We start from the raw sequence: 25,543 nt of genomic DNA on the forward strand, positions 1-25,543 counted from the left end.
GCGGAGGATCGATAGGCGTTTACGCGTCGCCGGCGACGGCATTTCACAGCGTCACGGCGGAGAAACGAGCGAGCGAGCGTTTTGCGAGTTCGTATCACGTCGCCTGGCGTCGCGTCTTCTGCTACCGCGTGGGGAGGGGGAGGGGGGAGAATTGACAGGCGGCCATGTTTGGTAGCGGCGGCCGCACGTGTCGACGCGGCCAGTCGCGGCCAGATGGTTGCACGTGCGCGCACGTGCGTTCGAGAGAGAGAGAGGGAGAGAAGTGTACTGAAAACTGCTGAATTGTGCCCGCAGGTGTAGGAGCGATCGGCAAGGACAAACGCAGGCTGAAGGTACTCCCGCGAGCGAGTCGACGAGGCGACGTCGCCGTCGCGACGCCACATCTGGTGAACGCGGAGGGAAGCAGGTATTCTCGAGCGAGTGAACGAGCGAGAGAGAAAGAGAGAGAGATACGGTGAGTGTGCGCGATCGCGGTCGGGAGAGGAAGGGGACCGCACCGCGGCGTTCGCGCACGCGTGCTCGCGCAGTCGATCAGTCAACCGGTGGCGAACGTCGCCCGCTTCTTGGAATTTCTCGCGGCACGGCCGCGTTCGAGTTATCCGAGTTTCGAATCGCGTTTCGCGCGGAGTGTCCTTCGCGGCGAGTCTGTTTACGACGCGTACGCGTTCGCGTTCGAGCCCGTCCGTCGGAAGTGAGCATCATCGCGTCGTCGCCGTCGCCGCTGCCGCAGTGACAATCGCTCGTCGCGATATCTATGTGCGAGCTCCGCAACAGACTTTCGCGAAGAGACGGGGTTGGTGCGTGGTGACGACGTCGCGACGAAAACATTTTGCGAACAGTTCGCCGTTTACACTTGTTATTGTTTATCGCTGAATTATTGAAGAAGACTTTGACGAGGGTTCACGAAAGCGGGAAACGTCTATTTACGTGCATCGACGTAGAAGAGCAGTGGACGACGATTAGGCGAAAAGGTTCGAGGTTACTGTAAACCAAGGAGACCGATAAGGAAAAAGGAGGCATCGGAGCACGATACGAGGAGGAAGAGCCAAGAGGACAGATAAGATACCGGCTCCGAAGGAGGAAGACCATCCTGTTCTCGCGCACTCCTCCAGACTCTCCGCCGTGTTTTTCCGTTAACGGACGAGATTGATCTTTCGCGCGGATTCGTTCGACCGGACAAGTGTGCGCGCGCGCGCGCGCGCGTATGGCGCCGCGCGCGCCTCCCATCCTCCTCCTCCTCCTCTTCCTCTTCATCTCTCTCATCCTCGTCGTCGCCCACGTCGTCGTCGTGGCGCCTGTCGCTGTCATTCATCACCGGAACGATGTGTCGCACGTGTAACAATCGCCAAGGTAAACCGTCGTCTCGACTACCGGTAGTAGATCATCGGTGGTGAATGGAGAGCTAAACGCAGTGGATCAGATCGCACGTACAATTAATGCAAAGTGATGCAGTGCCGTAGTGTTAGTGACCAGTGCCACGTGCCCGTTGTTTGGATTACTTGAAGATGCCTTCGTCCGGCGGCGGATATTATGACGACAGGAATCCTCTGCTCAAGGGCACCTTATCGAGGTGAGTACCATCTTCGTTTCCCCTCGAGATCGATTGCACTGTTTAAACCAGGGTTGAGCGTTTACGCGTAAAATATAAATAAGTAACATTAAGTGTGTACAATATAAACTATGATTTATGTGTCATCTACATCGGAAAAATATTTTATACAAATGTATCAAGTAAATATATCTAATTTAACATTATTTCCTTGATTTAAAAAGATATTTTCCAAGTTTAAAAATAAATTATTTTGTATTGGTTAATATTTATTTAAATAAAAAAAAAATTATGTTGCAATAAATATAATTACTTGAATATAAAAAAACTTTTTTCAGTGTATGTATCATAAAAGATGGATCATAAAAGATGCGGATTTCATCAGAAAAAAAAAGTAAAAATTATATTCTATTTTTATTATACGTTTTTATTTTATCAATGTTAAAGATATATTAATTTTATAACTTCCTTTTTCTATGTTAAATTATCCAACTTATAATTGACATTGCTTGCGTTGTTTACGTGAAAAAGATTCGTCTAAGATTCGTCTAGACGTAATCTTAAAAATGGCACAACCCTGCTTTAAATTGTCTCAAAGCTAGTAGGACAAAATGAGCAAAATTGAAAGGAACCTACTTATTTTTTTAATTTGTAATACAAAACATAATTTTTTATTACATGTTATTTAGAAGAAACTCGTAGTCCTGTTAATATAAAGCTAGCAGGACCACGAAAAAAAAAACGCAGTAAAGAAAGAAAATAAAAGCAAAAGTAATTAGTCCTGACTTTATACTAATTTGCACTACATAAAATAAATATGTTAAAATTAATATTATCATTCTTGTAACAATCCACACTTTTTTCTCTTTCAACTTGCCTGAAGAATAAAATATTCTCTTTTTTTAAGAGAATCGAATAGAAGGAGTGTTAATCGATTCTGCTGAAAAGAATATTTCACCTTGAAGTTGAAAGAGAAAGGTGTGGACAAGGACGATTATATTCAATTTAAAATGTAAATTTATTTATTTTTTTTTTTAACTTATTTTGTATGGTCACAAATTAGCACAAAATCAATTATGAATTTCTTCTAAATAATGCTGGTACAAATTTGTTTAGCACAAATCAATACAAAATAAATCAATACAAATTTTTTTTAATAATTTAATAAATTCTTTTCAATACATTTTACTCATTCGAGAGCCTGTCAGCTTGATAGATGTCTTCAAACAAGGCAAGCTAGATACTGCTGCGACTTTTAAACGAAAAGTTATCAGTGTGGTCATTATCATACAGAGAAAAATATCAGCCTACTGTTAGGAAAAACGGTTATTTTTTTCATTTTTAAAAAAATTTTTTTCTAAGTAACTGTTATATCTTTAACAAAGAATTTTTTCTTGATAATTGTTTTAAAGTATACTCATCAACAAACTTTAGAGAGAGAAAAAGATATTCAGGAAAAGAATCCTTTTGAAAAAAATATTGTAAATTTTTATCGAAGACTATTTACAATAGGTAAATTGAATTTTTGTTTCAACTTAATATATTTGATTGAAATATTAAATTATTAAGATTCAGAATGTTTTGAATAAGTTTAATGCCTATGGATAAATTTATGATAGACTTGCGGATATATCGTATGAATTTATGAAGTATTTGAAATAAATCATGTTTACTCAATTGAAAAATATTTTCTGTTTGCACACAGAGGTTTATTTCAAGTAAATATTTGAGTAAAAAAATGAATATATTTTATGACTATTATCAACAAAAATATTTTTTGTGAAGATAACCATTATTTAAAAGAAAAAAAACTAAAAATTGAGTAACGTCTTTCTTATTATGAGAATTACATCTTTCTGTGAGAATCAATAACTTTTTTGAATTTTTTTTTTATGAAAAAAATTACGTTGTGTCTCCCAACTTTTCTACCGTCTTGTGAAAAATTGAAAACGATGAAGATTAGGTTTAACAAGCACTTAAAATTACTGCTGAGGTTTTTAATAATTCAACCATTCGTTATTAGATATTACGGATGTCATCATATATCATTTTCGAGATTTATTTAAACAAATAAATGACCTTCTCAGATATTTAAATAGAATTTGTACATTTATCAGCTAAACTAAATTTTATTTTACGTAAAATTTATTATGTGCTAAAACTTAAAAAGTTTTTTTAAATGAATGAAATTTCTTGATAAATTCATTCTTCATTTATAACGTTTATTTTTGCTAACGTAGATTAATTTTAATCTTGTTTCAACTTGTTTTTTATCTTTCTCTAAAAATTAGAAAGTTTTATCGTTTTTGATTTTTTATAATTTGATTTTTCTAATAGAGATTGATATAGGAAATCACGACAATATCATTGCCGTGCTTGCTGTTAATTGATAAAATCCATTACCAGCTGCATAATTGTATTGATACGTATATCCTCCTTCGATATCTTCAATTTGCTTCCATATATTTTTGAAGCGAAAGAGCATAAGATACCTTTTATTATTTTCTATTTAAAATGTGCATAAGGAGAAGCGCTGAGAAAGAGAGAGGAAAAGAGCCTCTCTTGCGATCACGAAGTGAAAAGCACATTCCCGCTGTGGATGTTGCAGTTTGAGAGTTCACAAACCAACAGCATTCTCGGCGCACGTTTAGAACACGACTATCTAATACTACGCTTTTATTTATACGGAATATGTTAAAGTCCCTGTAATATTTAAAATATAGATAGAAGATAAAGAGAGAGCCACGTTTAGCGCTAAACGAAAGCGTGGCGCAAAATGTCACATTTGCATGCGTCTATTGAAATTTTTAATATATTTTCTCGGAACATGCCCATATGTCTTTAGTACAATCTTTACTACGTCATATTGCGTTGCGATTACATTGCGTATGATCTCGTAATAACGGTAAATCTCAACGACCTTTTTTTATCGACTTTTTAATCAATGTCAATAAGAACTATTATTGATATGAAATATGTGTAAATTAAATGAGCTCGGGGCTTTACATCTACGAGGAGTCTTGAGTCAGAAGTGCTTCCTTCGATATTTATGACACACAGAGAAAAGTTGTATTTAATTGATAAAATTGATTTTTAAATTTGGTTTCTTTTTTCTAAGTTGAAGTAAAAATATCTTTGAGGAAAATTTTCTTTGATTAAAATTTGACTTCAAGAAATGATGTTATTGATTTTTTTTTAAAGTAAATAAATTATTTGTTTAATTTAAACATAATTTTTTAATTCAAAGAAAGTACTGGCAGAAATTTAAGAAATAATTTACTTGTTCCGGTTTTAAAAATATATTTCTTTTATTTAAAGAAAAATTTACGTTGCATAACCAAACTATTTTTTTTAATTCTAACAAAAGGAATAATCAATAAGTTTCTTCAAATTAAAGAAACTTTTCTTTAATCGTAATACACAAATTTCTTTGATTCAAACAAATTTTTTTAATTCGAAGAAACTTTTTTTTGGGTATATCATCCGAGAATAAAGACGAAGTATTTCATCTATGTCACAGATAGCGTCGCAAAAAAACGTAATGAATTTAAATTCTTGCATCCGCAGTTCGCGGCATTCAGGCTAATATTCATAATCGAATCTTATTTCAAGATTGTTTTAAGTAATGTCTTCAGATGCTAATATGGCTTAGTGATTAATGATATCTTAAGATAGTGCTTGAAACGGTCTTAAATATAAGAATCGATTATGAATACCAAAGAGAATCTTAGATCACGTTTAGCATTTGCGTTTGGTCGAATATTTCGGCGTGTGGTTCTTAAAAACAACGGCCTTGATCGACGCGATGCACGACATCACGTTATGTCGGTGCATTTGCAACCGTTGTCCTTGGCGCGACCATGTTAAATGCAAAGTAGCGAATGAAGGGCAGTTCGTGTCGATATCCGACCTGTGTCTGGTTTACGCACGCATCTCCCGCCGCACGTGTGCGCGACTTGTGTGCGCAGCCTCGATGCAGCACGGTCGAGCATACACGCATGCATGCGGATTTATAAAGCAGAGAAAAACAAATGAAGTAACCAATTCAATAATAATTCAGAAAAATATCAATTCTATTGCTAAGAGAAGCGTTTACTCAATTGACTTTTTTTCTTCTCGTGAGTGACGATTATTTTTAACGAAAAAAACTTTCTTGATAATTGTTTTAAAATGTACTTGTCACAAATTTTAGAAAAATTTATTACATACTGAAATAAAAAAGAAAGAATTTATACTCTTAGGAAGAATATAAAATTGTATCGAAGAACAATTAAAGTAAACAGGTAAAGTAAACTTTTGTTTTAACTTGATATTTTTGATTGAAGAATATATTTTGAATAAATTTGATGCTTGCGGTGAACTTATTGATTTGCGGATATATGAATTCATGAAATATTTCAAATAATATTTACTTAATTCAGATAAATATTTTTTGTGTGTACGCGGAAGTTTATTTTAAGTAAATATTACGTGTTTCAAGAGTGAGTGATTAGTGTGTATTTTGAGATTACTGTTAAAAAAATATTCTTTTGTAAAAATAACCGTTACTTAAGAAAATTAAAAATTAAATAATTGCTTTTCTTAGTAGGAGAATTACATTTTTCTGTGTATATCAACAGATAGCAAGACTAATAATTGATAAGACAAACAAATAGCAAAATGAAAACTTAATCATAATTATTAAGATAAATATAAAAAAAATCTTAAAAAATATGAAGCTAATAAGTAGTAAAATATGAAATTAAATTTAAAGTGCGTAAGAAAAATTCATCTCGTTATCGATACGTTATTTACATAATTATTAATAATTTTTTTCGTTCGTCTTCATTTGGTCGCAACTCTTTTGTCGAATGCTTAAGTAAATGATGCAAAATGCTTCGTGATTCAATGAATCGTCCCATGAAGCGCGTAATAATTGCGGTATCGCCTAGTGTCGAGTTCACACATAAGTACGTACAGTTTGCATGTCAGCTCCGTTGTTAACGGCGAGATACTCGCAACGATGCACGCAGTATCAGCCGGCACTTGGAACAATACTCACGTAACACCGTCACGACTGTCCTCGAATTTCACAAAATAACATGGAGGCTCACGCGGTGACTTATATTCAATGTAAACGTAATTAACGACGGCGCAGCTGGTGGAATAATAATTTTGTTGTTTGCACGCCGCGCCGCTGCGAAATTTCGCGCCGGAATTTAGCCATGGCAGACTCGTTTACAACCATGGATACCTCGTATGTTTCTCGTTGGCTCTAGACACACGGTTGACAACAGTCGAGTCTATCTGTTCCAATCGGTTTCAATCTAAAAAAAAGTATTACCGCGGACGAGGCTTTTTTCCCTGTTGTTGAAAAATGTATTGAAGTTAATTCAATTTTCTAACAATTTAGTATTAATAGAGTAATAATAAACCCATTAAATTATCATGGAATGATTGTATTATTAGTGAAAACTGTTATCAAATGCTTTCGCTATTAATTTAATTAATTTAAGCTGAATTAATCACGATATATCACAATTAAATATTTAGATTTCATGAAATCGTTATATAAATATTTTGACCGGTGGGAGGTTTTTAACTTTTCCAATGTTAGATAAGTAGAATGAGATACTACCGATAATTCTATGACTGTGTTGAATCCTCAAATCGTCGCGGCGGAACGAAGAGAAAGTTGCCTCGAACGAATCCGGTCGATGACAATAATAACTCAATAACGAGGCAAGTTCGAGCGAGTTCTATTCCCGATTCCGCCGAAAGAACCGTTTCGAGTGACGCGCCTCTCAATAGGAATTGCAGGCATGGAATTCCTTTCACCATCGTGCGGTCATCGTTTTGCTTCAAAGGAAGTTCCTTCGAGACAACTCTCGCACTCAAGCGTGACGTGGATCGATTTTTCGTGGTACAAATCGCATGTTTGTAAATTACTGTTTAGTTGGTACAACTACAGTAACGACTCTAGCATCTCTAAGGACCATGTAGGGATTAGACGCTGTTAGTTCCAAATACGGCCACTAGAAGTCTCAAGTTGAAATGTCTCGTAAATAGAATTGTTTTTCGTGTATATAAGAGATGTAAAGAATTGTAACTTCATACAAAGATGTAATTTTAGAACAAGTGCTGTATTGCTTGATTGAGTCAAGCTATCTGAACTAATTTTTGAAATCTGAACTAATCTGAGCTACCCGGTGAAGCTGAATTATAAATAATTCCAAAATTAAACTACGTTAAATTTTAATCGAAATCGAAAGATATTAATTGTCCCAATTATAATTGGAACAATTGTGATAATTACGAACTCGTACAATATGTATATACGAAACTTGATTTTTTATATGTATTTTATATTTTTTGTATTATATTAAAGAATTATTCATATTTTTAATCTAATATAATTAATTATTTTTTTATATAGATTTTATTATATATGTTAACTAATTTTGATAACAGAGACTCATTTAATGAACAAAACCGTTGTTGAAGTAATAGCTTTCTATGATTGAAAACTTTGTAAATACAAATTTTCTATATACTTGATGATAAAAAATTAATTATAAGCAATTGCTTATAATTTATAAAATCGCTTATAAACAGCAATTTCAATATAAATGCAATATATGTTTATTAATGCAAATGTGCGTTTAATGATAAGGAATTCATTATAAGCGATCGCTTGTAATTTAATCGCTCATAATTAATTCCTTATTATTAGACACTTATGAATTCTGCATCTATGGCAGTGTTTTATTCGCAAAAGCGAACATTTTGTATACAGACGATGGAAACAGTGTCGAAAGAGTGAATTCCACTTAGCAATATTTTTTTTCGTCATGTCTGTTGCTTTATTTATATTATATAATCCATCAATAACTGAAGTACGTGGAATGTTATTTATAAATGATTGTTATATGACAGCTTTTCGTTTGAATTATTTGACAGGGTGATTCGTGTGCTATCATACATTCTCAGTCAGAAGAGAAAGAGAAAAATAATAGTGGATAAATTATATTTTAATCGGTAAATACACACACGCAATTAAAGTTATACGAAATGTATTTTATTCTTAGTAGAAAAGAGAAATATTTATTCCTCGTAAATATCGTAATAAAATAATTCATGATATTCACATCGCTTTAATTTTTATTTTAATAATAACAACGATAGATGAACTTTTAAATACATAAATATCATTATAAATATTTGTTTTTTGATAAATAATCGTCGATTCAATATGTTTATAACTCACAGTTATTAAAGATAATTAATTTAATAATCTTTGATATCGTAGAACGTAATCATGTTTTATCTCCTGATAATTGTTGCGCAATCGCTGCATTTGAAAGAATGTGTGAAAGAATTGTAACGTTTAATTGATTAAATTTAAATATATAATTGATTAAATTTAAATATAATTAATTAAAACTTTTATTTCTACAAAATTTTATTTTTTTGAAATGCAAAACTCTGAAAAAAATGATAATAGATATAATATATCAATTTACGTAAATTTTCTGATTAATATGAATCTACTTTTCAAATAAATATTAGATTTAACGATAATTTTTGAGTATCGAATACCTAAATTTTTATTACGAAAACGAATTAAATAACTTGTATGTAACCGTTAAAATTTGTTTATAGCAATACTAGGTGTCTTAAACCATCTGTACATTCCTTTTAAAATGAAGAAAATATGACACTTTTTATTGCAGATTTTAATTACACATAAAAAATAAGAAACTTGTTTGAAACATTTTTTTAATGTCTTTAACTTTTTATTTAAATTTATCTGTTTGTCACATTTACTTTTAATATTATTTTAAGATTAATGGTGACATTTGTCGGAAAAATATTTAAGGCTAAATTGTGTGTAATCCGTATTTGTACACAGAGAAAAAAAATGCCGAATTGGCAACGTCAGTCTGATTGGAAATATTTTGTTAATTCAAGAACAGTATTAATTAAACAAGAAGATTAAAAGTAAAGGCAATAACAAATATAGTTAAAAGAATGAAATTTAGTTGAATCAGCTACATATATGTAGCCTGTGATACGATGTTTAATTGAATCAAACTACGTTTTAATTCATACTTCAGTATTTTTTCAGTGCAATAAAAAGTACACGTTACATTTTATATAAAAAATTCACGATCTAGATAGTCCATTTTCGATCGAAACCGAAAGTTGTAAAAAATCAGTCGATAGAATGTACTCAATTTACTTATCAATATTGTTGATAATTTTTGTTAAAAAAAATTCCTTTTCTTCATTTTAAAAGACGTGTACGGGTGGTTTGAGACATCTTGTCTATCTTTATACCTATATATAAAATATATTTTACATTCATGTATTCATGCACTTGCATATGATGCATTTGCGGCGCATTCGTCGAATCACAAGGTTCGCGATATCTCTCATTAGTCTTCCAAATCCGCTCTCGGGGCGGAATTAATCATCTCGCGCGACGTTAGCAAGCTCACAATACGAAGCGTAGCGTCTGCGTCAGTGGTACATTCGAGGAACCGAGCATCGTGTATTTCTCGTTTCTGCACATTAAATATTTCGTAGCGGTTGCGTTCGGTTGGTAACAAGACTCTCGGCACGGCGCAAAGCCTATTTGTTTACATTACGCGGTTACCTTGATGTTTTTGCGCGACTTCGGTGGCGGACGCTCGACCAGATGGACAGGTTGGTGGGGACCGAGCCACGTTGACGATGCACCGCGAGAAGATGCTTTCGAAACACGAAAATTAAACGATACGATGTGTCTCCAATGCGATGATTTCCTACGAAAACCTTTTGCGTTTTTAACTACAGCTGCACGTGGTCTACTTTAAATTCTAACTGTACAGTTGCAACATGTGACGTCATTAATCCACCTGGGCTCAAACCCACTGCAATCGAAAAACGCTATTAATAATTAATAATGATCGGATTACGCGACTGTATCGATGGTACGGTTGCTATCTTTCGACTATATTCTGTTAAAGGTTTTCGAAATCGTGATTTTCGGAGGAAGAAACAGTCAGAAATATTTAATACAAAAATTTCTTACATTATTATTTTCCTTGAGGAAAAGTATTCTAGATAAAAACTGGTGAAATTCCAGTGTTTATTGATTCTCATATCACTTAATTGCGCGAAAGATAATAAAAATTTAAAATAACCAACCGGAGATTTTTTCGTCCATCGGAGGAGCCGGAATTCGTCGACCGTGAGTGACAATCATTCAGTTCACCTAGGTGAACATATTTGATCCATTCGATGCGGTTTAAATATAGCTCGCCTATCATTTTTTTTTGTTAAACTCCGGAATCGTTGCGCGAATTGTCAGATCGATTAATTCTTGAGTAAAGAAAAGATGTGATGCGTTCATTAATCGAGCTAAGGTTTGCGGGATTTAGACTCTGCGTACAATGGAGAAATATTAAATATTAGGAATAGGAATTAAAATTTTGGAATCAGTTTCTTCAATAAAGTGTTGGTAATTAGTTGAAAAGTTAAAATTTATTAACCTTTAACTTAACTGAATTAATTTTTAACGATTTAATTTTTAACTTTAACTAGTTGAAATATATAAACTTTAATTTATTAATTTTTTTCTAACTTAAAAATTTATATAAAAGAAAAAATGCATTTGTACATAAAAACTAATATTTCTTTGTTGTTTTACGTACTTAATTCACAAACAAAATATTAAATTTGATTCATATTATAATTATTTTGAGTTATTTAATTTTAACAAAATTACAAATTTCTAATTTAATATAAATAATGCTTTTCAGAATTAATTTTTTAATTTAATTTAATTTTAACGTAACTTTCAATTGAGTTAAGTTTTTTGTTCACGTAACTTTTAAAGTAATTAAATTAATTTTGTCATTAACTTCTACTTAATTTAGTTAAAAAAATATTTTACCTAATCCTAATAAGCGCAATTAATAAATAATAAATTATGTTGTGTTTCATATAACTTATATGTTATATTTTATTAATATCCATTGTGCATTACATTCGATAGTCATTGAAGAATAGAAGAAATTTTAATTCTTATTTCTAATATCTAAATATTCCTCCATTATGCGTAGGGCCTTACGCGTCCGAAATGTATCGCGCGCGTGACATCGCAGCTCAATTAAAATATTATCGAGCGATCTTTCTGTCTGGTCGTTAACTCCGGCTGTATGAATCACGTTATATTGCGAAGTGCCAAGGTTAAGCGCTGCGTGATTTTTTTAATTATTCCGCTTGAGATTCGTCTAATTTAGGCGTCGCTGATGTCGAGGCGACGGTACTTTCGTGTGATTCCATTTCTTTCATCGCACAAGATAATAAGATGCGCGTCGCGTGCGACTAACGTCGGGAGCGCAAAATGCCGCGCGATCTGATATAATTAGTGCACGCACAGTCGTAATTAATTCGTGTTTTCTCGAGTGTTGTGGGAGTGTATTGAAGACACTCGAGGAGGAGGAGGAGGAGGAGCTGACCTGAGTGGTGAGTATCGGACGGTGTAACGATAAGATATAATTATTCGTTTATGGATTCTTATTTGGATTATCGATACACATAAATTAGATTTTTGTTTACCGAATTTTACGAATTTTCAAGTTTTTACTCGAGGAAAAGATTTTTTTGATAGACACAGAATTATTTTACGAGGTAATTATTTACATTGTCCGACGTCTCCATAATTTAATTTGCATACATTTCCATTTTGTATCTCAACGCAGTTGGCACTATAACACTCCACAACACTCGCGCATCGGATCTATGAAATTATCTTTTACTTGGGACAATGAATTTGTGAAAGTTGCGTCAAATTAATTTGGGATGTATTCAAATATATGTATATATTCATTTACAATCAGATAAATATGATGTTCCATGGATTTATTGTGGCGATGTGAGTGCGCTAGAATAGATTAATGTTAAATATTCAGAATGTGTTTAATCATCTATCGATTTATGGCCTTTATAAAGATGCGCACGTGTTTGTTGACACGTTTAGTATTCTGTTGTATGATAAATACCAACTGCGAGAATTAATCATTCGAAATTTATTGGAACAACTTATAAACATGAATAAAAATACAGGAAACATTTCACTTGGCAAGCTCAGCGGAAAGTAAATATGCGCAGTGATTTTATTCGCGTAAGAAACAACTTGTTTTTCTGATAAGCACATTGTATTTTATACTATTTACAAAGCGTTCTTAAACTCTATTCTAAACAGGTGAGATTTTAACGAGGATTTTAATAAAGTGTAATTAAAACCATTATATTATTTTAATAATATTATTTGTGCAATTTTTTAATATCAAACGTATACGATAGTTTATTAGAATTTTAAAGTTTATTATCTAGATAAATAGTGGAATACGGAAAAGAGAGTAAAATAAATAAAATACTAATATTTCTAGAAAACAAAAGTTTTCATTTCTTTTAAATAAACGGAAATAAAAATGTGTGAAACAAAATAAATATTTTTCCTTGCCAAATATTATTTTTTTTTAATTTTGCTTTTTAGATCTACGATTATATACAAATATTCTTGTAGGCAACAATATTTCTTGAGTATGCACACTTTTACAAATATATAACATGATGAAATAAATAAAGGAGCAAGCCTTGTCGAATCGTTTCAATTGATTTCTTTAATGAAAATGCACTAATGATTATCATACCTATACTTATAATTTTCTAACTTTGCATAGCCTTCTGTCTATTCGTCAAGTGCGTTTATTAATGGACAATTCATGGTTTAACTTTGTATCGTTGTTCGAAGGCGAGATAAATAATACGAAGCTCGGGGGAAACGTCTTCTCGCGAAACAAACGCGATTTTTCGCGCACGGTATCGCGCCTTTTTCCACGCTCAATCCCGTAATGACGGTCGATGAAATGAAATCCTCGATGTTCGCGGCACGGCCGCGTTCTCTCACTCGGCTAACGAGCTTTCGCGTTTGTTCAATCTCATGCGTGCGGAATATGTCGGGCGTGTGTAACGCACGATGGTAGTGGAATCGAGAACGCCGGACGGACGCGCGCTGATCAGGGACGAAAGAGGGAAAGAGCGTGGTAGCTGGCGCCGCCCTTCTATTCTCATTATCGTGCACGGCGATAGGGCGCCAAGAGGACGGGGACCCTTGCGGCACTTTCTCTATTTAATACCCCCCAGGCTCCCGCAGACCGTATACACTAATATCGATTCGCACATTCGCGGCAAATTGCGAGGATATAAGGTAATTGGACGAAATTAGGGGGTGGATAATCGAACGACGGAGTTTTGAGGAAATTATGCGTGATTCCCCTCCGACGGCTCTCTCCGACGTACACCCGCGTGAATCGCACGGTTTCTCGTCGCCGCATACACGATTGCGCTTTTTTTTTTTTTTTTCTTTGTACGACGAAATTAAGAGGCGTGTAATTTGAACGAGCTTTTTTTTATGAAGCTCTCGAGACGCACGACAGGCTAAGATTATAGCCGCGAAGAAACAGCGTCTGCTTTTTCAGCTGGTTCTTTCTGTACATCCATTTTCCTTCGTTGGCACTGCACGCCGCGGAGTTTGCCGTATGCAAACACGCGGCGCGTCGCCGTCTTTTTTAGGATTTCATACATGCGCAATATATTAATGTTGAATTTAAAAATAAGAACATTATCGTAAACATTGTATTCTTATTTTTATTCTCTCTCTTGTCCATTTCTGAAACTAAAAATATGTAAAATAGATATTTCGATTTTGAAAATCCGTATACAGAAAAAAAGTTAGTATTAAATCAACAATGATTGTCATGTATATGCAACCAAATCTTGAAAGAATTTGATAATCTTAAACAGATATAACTTGTGTTTAAGACTATCTAATTCTTTCAAGAGTTTATACTCTTGCATATGAGAAAATGATTTTGATTTGATATTAATTTTTTTTTGTGTATGCACGCACGTTATCTTTTATATAGAATTTTATAAATAGATATAATATTTTTATAAATTTGTTTTGTGAAACAGTATGTTATTTTCCACTTTGCGCGTTTAATACTGCGCGCGAGTCAAGCGTGAAACGTGAAAAGAGGGGAAAACAGGGCGAGAAAAGACAAGGAGGGAGGCGTAGGAGAGATGATGGCGCCGTGTTTCTTTTCTCATTATCGTAGCCGCAGGGTTCCGACACTCTGCAACGCTGTTAGTACGTTGACCTATTTTCCGTCCTCTAATCTCTGCCGTATCTCGTCGATTATGTGACAGTTTTAACTGAAAAGGACAGTTATTTCATACCGTTGAAAAAAAAAGAAACTCGTCTGTTTTGAGACACGCCGCATTTTCTCATCTCGATACGGATGGACACTGACCATCTTTGTTTCAAGGTTTCGATGCAATGGTACACTAAAAAAAAATTTCTTTCATGTTGAAGTAAATACTTTATTTTAACATCGTTTCCTTGATTTTAAAAGATATTTCTCAAGTTTAAAAATAAATTATTTTACAACCAATTTTGTAATTACAAGTGAGTCATGTTAAAAAAAAAGTCATTAAAAATAAATTATTTTATAATGATTATTTTATAATTTATTTTTAATATGTTTATTTTAATATCCATGATATTCTTAATTGAACGTAAAACTTCTTTCAGTGCACTTACAAAATCAATTATATATTTATTTCGAAACAGTTAACGCTATAAAGAGCCGACGTTTATTTCTTCGGGCACTCATTTCTTGCACTATTAGAAAATGCATTGATAAAATAACGGTATAATTTTGCGATAGTCCACGTCGCGATGACGCAGTAACTTCTCTGCTGGGAGCTAAAATATTACACGCGATATATCCCGCGTGCGGAACGCGACTTATAAGTTATTGCACAAGAATGCGCTTTGATTTCTCTTTTTTATTATCGCGTGATGTCAGGGCGCGTTCCCGAGACGTTTTCGCCCGCTATCGGGTGGGTGGCGGAGACTCGGAGCGGCAAAAGTGATCAAGTTGGTTCCAGCACGAACGGCAAACAGGCGACACGAGAAAAAGAGATTTTTCCTCCTGACTTGGGTCAGGTTAGGAGCTCGGTCGAACAGGGGCGAGCTTATCGAGCGCACGCATCGTCACGCTTCGGGCATAGCTTCGAAACTTCGACCCCCGAGCGAGAGCGGCTAGCGGCTCGGATTAAAGTTATAATCCCTCCATACGTGACAATTATACGAGATAGCGTCTTACACAACTTCACCTGTCTTCGCGTCCAATTTAGAACAATAATTTTTTTTTTTTTTAACGGCGCGGTGTTTCACCTTAAAAAAACGGCAATTATGAGCACACTTTTTAAGTACTTCGCAAAATTTCTCTGAAAATTTATTTCTTTCGAGTTTGAGAAAGTTTTTTCTCCTTTTTTTTTAATTAAGTACTTGAATTAATTAGCATTAAGGAGATGTATACATTGCGCGCAGACTTATTTGTTATCTTTTTACGAGTCCTCTTTATCACTCGGAAGTGTTATTCATTTTTTTTTACAAACCTAATGTTGTTTTTATTTTTTTTCTGTCGCGGCGTTAATCAAGGAAACTTTTGTTAAAAATTTCCAGGGTAGCCGAATACGCAACTTTGACTGATAAGTACGTTCGTACGGGTAGAGGCGGAAAGGAAGGAGAACTCGTATGCATAATCTTATCTGGGGTTCGCGGTAACAGCGATATACGTGCGCGTTGATTCGTCGTGAATTGTTACAAGAAAATATATTCGGCCTGTTAGCGTGTCGGCTTCAGGAGCGCGAGGTAATTGGAACGACCGAGAGAATTCTTTTAAGTACGTTAATTATTTCCAAGCTATTCGAGCGATGGTTAATTAAATTTCTGGCCACAATCAGATGTGAATAAAAAATTATTTAATTCTCCAACGGTGAAACTAAACTGAAAGTATGCGGTCTAATAACAAAATCGGTTTCTTTGACCCGCAGAATTTTTCCGAGCGATAATCAGTGTTCCTGCGTATACATATAAAAAAAAGAAGTATTTTTCTATAACATGATCTAGAAACAAGTAATTTTTATCTATTATGTCTATTATTTTTACCAATTTTTATATAATAATTATACACTGATAAAATTTTTTATGTTTAATCAAATATATTTATTTTAACGTGATTTTCTTATTTAAATGAATATTGACTAGTATAAAATTTATTTTTAAATTTAGGAAAAATTTGTTTGAATCAAGGAAACGATGTTAAAATGAATAAATATATTTATCTAAATATAAAAAATTTTTTTCAACGTATAATAAATTTTTTTTGTGACTTTTAAATAGAAATTTTTAAAAATCGCTTAAGGCACTAATATTTTTATGTGTAGAAGAAGATTTTTAGATTATATAAATAAAATTGGAAAGTGTACGTTGATCGAAATTAAATATCGATTTTTATGCGGAAGGAAATTCGTAATTTTTGCTCCAGGCTATATAAAAATTTTTGTTTAATCCTAATCGGCTTTCAATTTCGGTTTATATAATTTTAACGCAACGCTAAACACGGAAGGAAATAACGTCGTCTGGTCGTACCTCGTCGAATTGACAATGATTGAATAAAGCGAGGCACTCGTGCGCCATCGATAATTCGTAGTCGAAGAGAAAGGCCGTGTAGGCGCTTTCGCCAGTTACTCACCGGTTCCTTCGACTCCGTTGCAAAGTGCGCCGAAACAACGAGACCGTGCAGTAATCCTCTTTGAGAAATAAAACGGCGGCCAGCCGAGGCCGTCGAACTCGCGCAGACGTCGAACTCGCGCAGACGATCGTGTGACCTTGTGCTCGTAATAATCGTTTGATGATAAAATGCGATCGCGATAAGCATATCGAATTTTTAAAGACGCTTACGCTTTTTTTCCTCGAAGTTTGCATATATTGATTACCGATGCTGCTGGGTTTACCGCCTCGTGCGAACAAAGGCGAAGAGAACTCTCTTATTAAAAAGTCAAAAGGAACTTTCATTTATTTCGTTGAAAAAATAGTCTTGTTGCACTGTTTAGAACGATTAGAATAGTTCCAACCAATACGTCTGTTCGAGAACGGATAAGAATCTTGTGGAAATTTCCAGGTTGTAATAATGTTTATCAATTATTCTGATTATAAACTCTCGAGTTCTATTAATAACCAGAAATGCTGCTTAGTTTCATCAAAACGTACGCGATCGCATATATCGTTTTGCTGATAATACAATTACTTTTCTCACAATCAGTGTTGAAAATAAATTAAAAATAGTATAAAAAATATATTACGTCATATTTATAAAATAAAATACATGTTGATTAAACTAAGCAAATAAAATATTTGTTTTATGTTGAAGTATTTTTTTTAAATGACAAGTTAAGATAGATTTGATAATCTTCTTTTTTTTTAGGAGCACTTATAAAAATTTATGTAATTATGTATTTTTGTTATTACATTAATTATATATATATAAGTTAAAAAATAGTGTAGCTCCATTTTCGAACGACGCGACGTAAAGATTAATTTTCCAATGACGTGTAGTTTTCAGTCTTAGAAAATTAATTCTTATCTTGTTTTTCATTATCTTGAACGAGCATACGATTATTCGTCACGATTCTGTGACTGCGTATTTCGTGGAACTTATTAATACGGCATATGATTTTACGAAACTAATTAGGACGACAGTTTCGAGAATACTCTCGCAATATTGTACGCACGGTGGAGAATATAATTCGCTAACGGCGTCGCGAGTGCGCGCCCTGTCTCGGACAATGTTGCAACTTGGACGTTTGTAACTAAGCATTAACTGCATAACAAATAGGCGCAACGTATTGATTACAGACGCGCCATTTTCCTTGGCGTTTTCCTCCAGTTACGCGAATTCTCGGCGAAAATTGTTGCAAACTAGCGTCCTTTACCGTAGCAATGAGACTGTAACTGACATGAGACTTTCCGTCTGACTGCTATTAGCCGCACGCGATTGATTTCTTCATGTGTATGCGCTGTGCTAATTATGCGAATGGTTGATTATTTTGGTCTTCCTACGATGAGGTACTCGTAAGTTTTCGAAAAGATTGCCCGCAGCAATGCCTCCAGTATTGACAATATATTGCGCAATTTTTATCTGTTTATGCATTAATCTCGCTATAGAGAAAAATTTATTTGACTTAAAAAATATTTCTTTGAATCAAAGAAATTTGTGTACGATTAAAGAAAAGTTTCTTTAATTTGAAGAAATTTTTTGGCTGTTCCTTTTATTAGAATTAAAAAAATAGTTTGGTTGTGCAACGTAAATGATTTTTTAAATAAAAGAAATCTATTTTTGAAAATATAACAATTAAATTATTTCCTTTATTTCTGTTAGTACTTTCTTTGAATCAAAAAATTATTTGTTTAAATTAAACAAATAATTTGCACACATAATTTATTTACTTTTTTACCAATTGCGACATTTTTTTAAATTAAATAAATTTTTTATTTTCCTCTAAGATATTTTCACTCTAACTTAAAAAAATACAGTTAAAGAAATACTTTCATCATTTTAAACATAACTTTTCTTTGGGTATTTTCTATATAAAATATTTCGGAATTACCGCGATTTATTTCATCTGTGGATCTTCAGATTAATCACAGATTCGATTTTTTCTCGACGAAAATGCAACGATTCGCGCAATGCAAATGCAAATATGAACAATAAAAAATTCCCGGTGCCGTAATGTACCCGTGCGTTGCGAGATAGAACGCTTGCCAAAGATTAAACAAAGATTATAGTATTTGGTCGAAAGTCATTAAAGCTTTCTCAACGCGCGTTTAAAGAAACGCATTTGTTTACATTTACAGTTCGCGATAATTCCGCGGATAACTGCCATTATACGATTATTGAATATACCCGGCTTTCACAAAAGTACCGATTTTTATTTTCGATCGGTTGCGTCAGACTGATATTTTGGTAGAGCTCGTTGCTTTAATTTTTACGATTAAAAAGAATAAGGGAACTTATGAAAAAAAAATATGTATATAAAAGAATGAGATTACGTATATCTATTCAACTTCGCTACGTAATTAGCGGCAATCAGGCTCTCGAACGTGACCCTGACATTCGTTCGCTTTTTAACGAATCTTTGCGAAGGTTCGGCGGTAGTACGAATTCTAAAATTCGTTCTGGCTCTCATTCGTGTAATCGAGGTTCGCGACGTAATATGTAGAAGGCATCGCTTTACTTGTCGGACATTCTAACGGTCGTTAGGTTTGTGCCACGAGAAGCTGCCGTGCAAATCCAACACTTTCACCGGCGGATTTCTAACGCGGACTCGGCTGTCTTCGGTTGCGTTCACAACTGACGAGACGATCCTCCGTTAATGCGCCGTACAGTTGGCAAAATATGAATTTGCTCTTTGCACGCTATACATAATTTTTTTCAATTAGCAAGTAGCATTCCAGTGCTGATAACAAGTAAAAGAAGATCGCGTGTATCTTTAAATGCGAGTGCACTAGCTTACTTTCTTAATTGCCAGTTAGTACGCTAACCGACTTAAAATTTCAAATTTGCAAGTGGCAACGTGTTTTTTTTCTGCACACTTTTAAACAAGCGTGCTGACTTTTAATAGACAATTAGAATTTACGTACAATTTTTGGTATATCTTTTCATTTACAAACACTCTACGAAGTTGCAACTGCATGATGCAACAGGTAGAGAAATAAGAGGAAAGATCGAGATGAATGATTTTTTTGCGTGACTTTATAATTCTTGCCTAGTAATTTTGTTTGTTTTTAGTCTCGAGATAAATTCTAAACTTGTTTCTTGATTTTTTGAAATATTTTAATGTCCTTTGTGAGTGAGGGTCTAACGCCTGACATGCCAAATTCTTGAATTAAGACTTGACAATTTGGAGATTTATTTCTAAAATACAAAAATAAACAAAATTGTCATCTTAGGAATTACAAAATTATACGACATATTATTTATTGGTATTAGCATCTTTTGTGCGCTGCAGTTTCTTTTTCTACAAGAAGAGTGAAAAGATTTGAACAGCCGAAAATTTAAATGGATTGTAAGCGAATAAGTATACATAAATTTTATCTCTTTCTGATAAAATTGTTTCTTATATTTTCTATTCAAAAGTGTAAACTAGATGTATGATAAATAGATCATTATACGTGTTAAATTCATATTACTTCTTTCTAGTTTAAATGCGTGACTGTGCGATTTATGGACTGTTCTGTTCTTGACACGATTTCGAGTAAACGCATTTTTTATTTTCTTGCCGTCATTTTGTTGGTGAGATTCCCTCTTATTATCTAATAAAGGCTGTCAAAATTAGAACAATGACGGCCATAAATTAAAAAGTTTCAAAAAATTCAAGTTTTTTGCTGTTAAAACTAGACTAAAGAGTAAAAATTTCCCAAATTTCCCTGAGTATTAACGAAATCTCATGAAAATCGATGATTTTCAAAGGTAAAAGCCCCTTTAAAAATTCTAGTAGTACACACCCTGAAATATTTTTACACAATAGGAGTACGAGGAATCCCGATACGAGGAAAAAGTAACTATGGCACAAAAATAAGTCGCTACCTGCTCGTGGAAAAAAAATGTGAAAAACCATACACGGCCTCACATTTTTGGCACTCCTGAGCTTATTTCTGCGAATTTTTCAAATATAACAAACAAGGAAACATTTTTAAAGAATCACATTATCAAAATATGTAAAAACTGAATTTTTTGAAAACTTTCCAATTTTTTCACTTTTTTAAACACAATAATTTTAGTATAATTCATATATAATTAATATTATTTCGGGGATTTTATTTGTGCACTAGTATTTTCTCTTTTAAAATGCACTTGGGAGAGAAAGAGGAAAATACATATATAAGTTATGAGAAGAATATTTTATAGAAATAAGAGGGTTCTTCATGCAATCATTTATTATTTATTTTATTTCATAATTGCACACGAGGAAAAGATATTTTTAAATTCGAATCGTTCTCTAGAAAAAGTCGTCGGCTCCGGCAGAAATGTTGAAAATGCTGAAAAAGTTGCTTTCACGGCCATCATTTTCTACGAGATTAAAAAGATATGCCGTACCTAAACGCGCTGATAAAAGCGATACACAAGTTTCGCATATTTAACAAGCTGTGTTTTAAATCGCCAGAAATAGTTCGTTTTCGCTTTGTCGTGTCCGACATAAATAAATCGTCGGCAGCTATAAATACGACATCTTTACATCATCCTTTGGAATTGTTCCATAAAAAGCGACGGAGAGACATCCATGTTGATCACAGCGGATGACGAAGTTTTATAGCTGCGAAATAACATGACGCGTTTACACGATAATATATATTTTTATCATAGACCGTGCTTTAGATTTCCTCGCATTTTCTTTTTTTTTTTTTTTATATATATATATTCTTGCGTGCACACAAATCCTCCAATAAGCTCGAAGCAGATCGTCAGCGAAAACTCACGTTATATCTCTGCCGTTCGGTATAGCCGCGGTATGTTCTGTTGTTTACACGCAAGCGGGCATATTCATAAGGTAAGACCGTTTGACAGTTGTTCCGCTGACCCGCGCGCACTAAATGTAAATCAGCTGATATTATCGCGCCGCTAGTGTCAACTGCGTGCGCGATCGCGTTTATTCACATAGGTACGTTTTCGCGGATTATACTGCACCACGCTCGTAATAAAGCTCGCGCATAATATCCGGCGTTGATAATCACTGTCGATAAACATGTCGAATGAGACCATTAATAGTTGAGAAAATCCACTACGTCATTTAATTCTGATTTATCGCGCACGCATGAAATTCCCTTTATTACACGGATTACCGCTTTATTTATTTGTCATTTAACGATTAATGTAACAAGGCCAGCCGTTACATTTTACATTTAATTATCTATTTGCTATACCTCGCGTATTTACATAGCATATATTGTCGAGCACAATAATTGTTTAACGTACAATAAAACGGAATATGTTGGCGAGTTTCGAACGTTCGAGCATTTCAGCCTCGATTCTTCGCTTTAACGCGAATATTTCGTGACTTGACGGAGAATTAACGGAGGACGATCGCGTTCCGGTGTCGACGGTGGTGAAAGTTACGATCGCCTTCTCGTCCGCGTATATATGTACGTGGCCTCGTTCGTCGTTCTCTTATAAACTCGGTGTGAACGTCCCCTAACAACACGAGACAGTAGCACGGTATGGAGCAGGGACCCGTGTCCGAGGGACATGGGACGATGGGTGGCAGAGTAAAAGAAGGGAGGAGGGTGGAGATACCGGCTATGCTTACCTCGATAAACGGTTTATACCTACGTTTCCTAGGACGCCCGAACTCGCAACAATACATCGTATTTCCAGAGGGTTTGACAAACCTTACAAAATCATTTCTGATTGACGAAAACTCCATTAACCTTTATTTTCCTTCTATTGTATATAAAATTCACTTTACACGATCTATAATTTGCGACAGAATTCAAGACAGAATTCTATTTATAAGTTTGTATCAAATTATATTAAATTGTATAGAATATTTGATTGTTTCTCATTTTGATATTGGATTATTAAAAAATAAAGCATGATTTGATTTTTTTAAATATAAGTTATGGCATAGCAGAAGAAAGCAAAATACATTTAATGTGCGTACATAACAATCTTTTAGTCGAAGATCCAATTGCATATTATCAAAATTTTGTAAGATAAAATAAAAAAAAAACAATTTAAAGATTTAAGTAAATCAGAAAAATATTTTCTAATGATCGATATGAGCACATTTATTTTTGTAATTGATAGATTTTACTACGATAAGGAAGGATGTTTCTTATGATTATTAACAAACGAGTAACTTGCTCCCAGAATCGAGACATTGTAGATGATCGAATATAACAGTAGGTTAAACTGTAATTTACATGTATATCATTTACAATTCACGGATAACTATACATATGCACATATTTCATGCGTTTAACTTGTTTTCTGTATAAAATTATAAATAAAATTCTGTCTTGAATTTTGTTGTAAATTATAGATCGTGTAAAATGGTCTTAACAATATAACAATTTTATGTAACAATAACTTTTATCGTGATAATTAAGTTATCTGAAATATTAAGTCTTCATTAAAATTTTACCTAGTAAAATACATATTTGAATAGTGACTGTCAAATTAGCGAAAGAATTGAAGCCGCATTGAGTGTAAAACACTGCCGACATTTTTGTACACTGCCGACAATGCTTATTGTTAGTCAATGCCTACAATGCCGTCAATCCTATATTAAAATTAAGGCAATGTCATGCAATTATGAACACTACCGCGTGCCCATTATCATACGCCAATGCCTGCACAAGAATTCTAAAGCTTTCCCGAAGTATTCAAAAATTTTTGTGCTCAACCCCATGATCGAAAAACCGAATCTGAAGTGAGCTCACCACTCCCCAACCACTGACGACAATGCCGTCAATATTATAGATCACTGCTTACTTTTTTCGGCAGTCCACTAACAATTTTATGTAACAATAACTTTTATCGTGATAATTAAGTTATCTGAAATATTAAGTCTTCATTAAAATTTTACCTAGTAAAATACATATTTGAATAGTGACTGTCAAATTAGCGAAAGAATTGAAGCCGCATTGAGTTAATTTAGTGTGTGTGAAGTTGGCGTATCATTTTGTGGAAACTCACGAAATATTGAGAGTTCTGGCTTTATTTACAATAGTTCCTAATATATAAAACAAATCTTTCTGACCTTTAAAGCGAAAGAAACTCATAGGACAAAGTGAAGACGCCAGGTTCACGCAGTCTTATTTTTTGACACAATTCTTGTAGGATTTTAAAAGATTTATAGTTCTAGAAAGAGCTCTGGCGTTTAACATAATTTATTAATTTTTATTCAAAATTATCATGAAATAATTATATTTATAGTATTATCGAGAGTTCTGTGTACAAAAAAATATTTTTCTTATAGTTCTGAACGCATTACAACGCCTTCCGAAGAGTTTTAGTCGATTCCATTATTTATTAATTAATAAAAAAATTATTATCTTTCGTGGAAGACGTATATTTGCGTATACAGGTCAGATAACAATTTATTACTAATTAATAACGGAATTGACCAGAATTCTTCGGAAGACGCTTTAATACGTTCAGAAATGTAGGAAAAATATTTTTTGGTACAGAGAACTTTCGAAAAACGACCAGCGTCTCATCCGTATAAGCGAATATACGTCTTCCACAGAAGATAACAATTTTTTATTAACTAATAAATAATAGCATCGACTAGAACTCTTCAGAAGGCGTTTAGATACGTTCAGAACTGGAGAAAAAATATTTTTTTGTACATGGAACTCTTGATAATTTTATAAATATAATTATTTTACGATAATTTTAAATAAAAATTAAATAAACTGTGTTAAACGCCAGAACTATTTGTTTTATATATTAGGAACTATTATAAATGAAGCCAGAACTCTCAATATTTCATAAGTTCCCACAAAATAATATTCCAACATTACACACACACGTTAATTTACAACGAGTAATTGTATAAATGAATTTTGAATATACTGTTAAAAATGCAGCAAAATTTAATGTAACGGAAGGAAATTTCAAGCAGCTACAATACATTTAAAAAATTTAATGTTTGTTTGAATCAAAGAAAGAATTGTGTAACGCAAATTTTTTTTTTTTTAAATGAAAAAAGTATAATTTTAAAACCAGAACAGCTAAATTATTTTTTTACATTTCTATCAGTATTTTCTTTGAATTAAAAATTATATATTTAAATCAAACAAATAATTTGCAGAAATAATTTATGTACTTTAAAAGAGACTAATCGCGAAATTTCTTGAAATTAAATAAATTTTTATTTTTTTTAAAGATATTTTCACTTTAACTTAAAAAAAAGCCCAAGTTAATACATGAAATACATTAAATTCAACATACTTAGGAATGTATTGAATTTTATGACATTTTTAACAGTGCGTGTCAGATTTCACTTTGGTGCATTTGATAAGCGCAGATGAGGTAACAGATAAGA

General features: G+C 33.5%; 1 protein-coding gene across 5 annotated transcripts in view; it reads left to right on the plus strand.

Annotated features, from left to right (window-relative positions):
• Positions 1–25,543, plus strand: part of LOC105195245 (AF4/FMR2 family member lilli) — a 268,074-nt gene that overhangs the window by 17,632 nt on the left and 224,899 nt on the right. For 4 of the 5 annotated variants that reach the window (XM_026131040.2, XM_026131042.2, XM_026131041.2 and 1 more), the window contains exon 2: positions 295–1,570. In XM_026131040.2, the coding sequence (XP_025986825.1) occupies positions 1,506–1,570 (65 nt within the window). In that variant the 5' untranslated portion in view covers positions 295–1,505. Of the gene's footprint in view, positions 1–195; positions 1,571–25,543 lie in introns of those variants that run through there. The other variant, XM_039449375.1, reaches the window with a different exon arrangement.

Source organism: Solenopsis invicta, chromosome 5 (assembly GCF_016802725.1).
Source record: "Solenopsis invicta isolate M01_SB chromosome 5, UNIL_Sinv_3.0, whole genome shotgun sequence".
Classification (NCBI taxonomy): domain Eukaryota; kingdom Metazoa; phylum Arthropoda; class Insecta; order Hymenoptera; family Formicidae; genus Solenopsis; species Solenopsis invicta.